The sequence below is a fragment of the Bison bison genome, unplaced genomic scaffold (assembly GCF_000754665.1).
Source record: "Bison bison bison isolate TAMUID 2011002044 unplaced genomic scaffold, Bison_UMD1.0 scf7180017864508, whole genome shotgun sequence".
NCBI classification, from domain to species: domain Eukaryota; kingdom Metazoa; phylum Chordata; class Mammalia; order Artiodactyla; family Bovidae; genus Bison; species Bison bison.
In genome coordinates this window covers 2,694,755-2,697,052 of record NW_011495064.1, presented here as the reverse complement: position 1 = coordinate 2,697,052, position 2,298 = coordinate 2,694,755, and the positions used below count along the sequence as shown (strand labels likewise).

The window sequence follows — 2,298 nt, the reverse complement described above, 5'->3', positions numbered from 1 at the left end:
ATGAACAGGGGTGGAGGGTCCCCGGATGACGCAATCTGCCCAGAGTATCGGGGTGGGACTTAAAGTTCAGTTTTGTCTTCCTGGAAGTCAGGTGGTTCAGCAAGGGCCCTTGAGGTCTTTATCTTCTTTTCTAAGCCGAAAAACTCCTTCACCAACCTCTCAGTCCTCAAAAGTCTCATCTCTGGTCGAAAAGTGCCTCGGGAGAACCATCGTTTTAATATCCAGATCATTTTTCTATTTCTTTTAGGTCCGAAATGATCCCGCTTCTAGAGGAGGAAGGTGTCCAAAGTTCTCTTTGAGTTCACCCTTCGCTGAACGTAAACTTGGGGGGAGGCGGGCGGGGAGCAGTGGGAGAAAGACGGAGAGGTAGGGAACAGCCTGTCAGGATCTCCTGGACATTTTATAAGAAATTCACATTTCTGGAGAGCCTCCTAGAAATTCTTATTTGGCAGGCTCGGGGTTTAGGCCAAGATTTTTTTGTTGTTGTTTGTTTAACTCCAGTGGCTTCTGTTGAACTGCCCCAAACCCGGCTCTTGGGCCCAGTTACTAAAGGCACTTCCAATACGGGGATTGCTTCCAGTTCCCAGCCCGTGGCGGAGGGGTGGGGCTGGGGGGTCGGTGCAGAGTGAAACCTCTGTCCAGGTAGCTGGTGCGCACTTGCCCAGCCTGCAATTGCCAGAGCAGAGGACCGAAGGTTCCCAAGCTGCCAGTGCGCAGGCGCGGCTCGTTCGACCTCCCCCCACAGACCCGCCCCCGACGCTTGTTCTGGGGACCCCGGCGAGGTGGCCTTCCTCTCGCGCAGGCTCAGGACGGGTCTCGGGAGGCGGGGCTGGAACCCGGGTGTTGCTTGGATCTTTGTGGGTTCAGCTACACCTGGTGCGCAGGCCAGCCATGGGGGTTGCGCCCTGAGCCAGTGACAGAGTGCGAAGTGTCCCTCCGTCTGCCCGCCTGCGAGGGGCTGAGGAGGCCTGGAACTGGGCGCAGAGTTGCAGGGCCGATCGGTTCCCTGTGAGCTCTCCAGAAGCAATTCTGGAGGAGCGCGGGGCACCGAGATCTCAGGTGTGGCTGTGGCCATTTCCTAGTGGTCTCCGTGGGAGCTGGGTCCCAGAGTTCGGTCTCCAGAAGGAGGGCGGCCGGGCTTCTGAGGCGTCTGGGAGTGCGAGTGGAGAAAGAGCATCGCCTCCCGCAGTCACAGCCGCAGCCGCACTGCGCTCAGCTGGGACGCCAGTCTGGGTTTGACAGCCCTGCTGTGGGTCCTGCGGGTCGGCTGGGCGTGGCTGCACTAAGTGGGGATGCCCGGTGTCATCCGGTTCGCTCCCCGCTCCCTGATCCCCGGGAGGATCGCAGGGCCGCCGCGAATGACAAAGATTTGGACCTAGTGAAAGGACTAGCCCCAGCTATGGACTCCAGAGTTTCAGGTTTGGCTTTCGAGGGTGCCGCGGGCCGGAACCCTCCTGGGGAGTCAGTCTGGGTCTAGGAGGAGAAGGAAGACCATAGGATGAGGGCAGGGAGTCCCACTGGCGGGGCAGAGTCTGTCCTTGGGATTTCCCAGGCAAGAATATTGTAGTGCGTTGCCATTTCCTTCTCCGGACCCAGGGGTTGAACCTGAGTCTCCTGCATTGGCAGGCGGATTCTTTAGCACTGAACCACCTGGGAAGCCCTGACCTTATAATAAAGGGGCTCTTAAAATACGCTTTAGAGACCTAATGATGCTTTAGAACACTCAAGAAAGCGTCTCAGGAAGACCTGGCCTCTGCACTACTTCCCAAGGAGAAGGGGAGAGGTGTGACTTCCGCAAAGTCCCATATCTTTATGTGGTCTTGTCCTAGGCCTTATTTTGTCTTGTTAACCTGTCTTATACCCTCAGGTGACATTTAAAGTTCCTTGAAGTACTTCTCCATGTTTATATTTTCAAAAGGCCTAATATAGGACCTGCGTATTGGAGGTCCAGTGACTACAAAGGAGTGGCCAGACTGTGGTCACCCCCCAGCTACCTACAGCTTGCTGTGGCCTATGGACACGGGGGGGCCTCATGCAGCAGTGTGCACAGGCAGCCTGTAGCTTGTCCCTCAGCTCCCTTAGGTCCAGCCTTATCCCCGGAAACCATGCGGGCGACACACTGACTTGGGGAGTCTGGGAGCTGTAAATCTCATGAGGGTTAGCCTTCCTTATGGGTCCTTTTACCTTCCTAGTTCTCCCTTCTCAGGACCCTGCTCTTCCTCCAGAGAGAGGCCTAGGAGAAAAGGGAACAGCCAGTTTATTCCTGAAAGCCAGACCTCAGGTGAGTTGGGGTTCTCT

General features: G+C 56.3%; 1 protein-coding gene across 1 annotated transcript in view; it reads left to right on the top strand.

The window, feature by feature from the left end:
- Window positions 1–2,298, top strand: part of ZNF514 (zinc finger protein 514) — a 17,317-nt gene continuing 15,019 nt past the window's right edge. Inside the window, exons 1-4 of the mRNA XM_010829849.1 lie at window positions 1–44; window positions 746–876; window positions 1,083–1,418; window positions 2,193–2,281. Coding sequence (XP_010828151.1) covers window positions 1–44; window positions 746–876; window positions 1,083–1,418; window positions 2,193–2,281 — 600 coding nt within the window. The remainder of the gene's footprint in view (window positions 45–745; window positions 877–1,082; window positions 1,419–2,192; window positions 2,282–2,298) is intronic.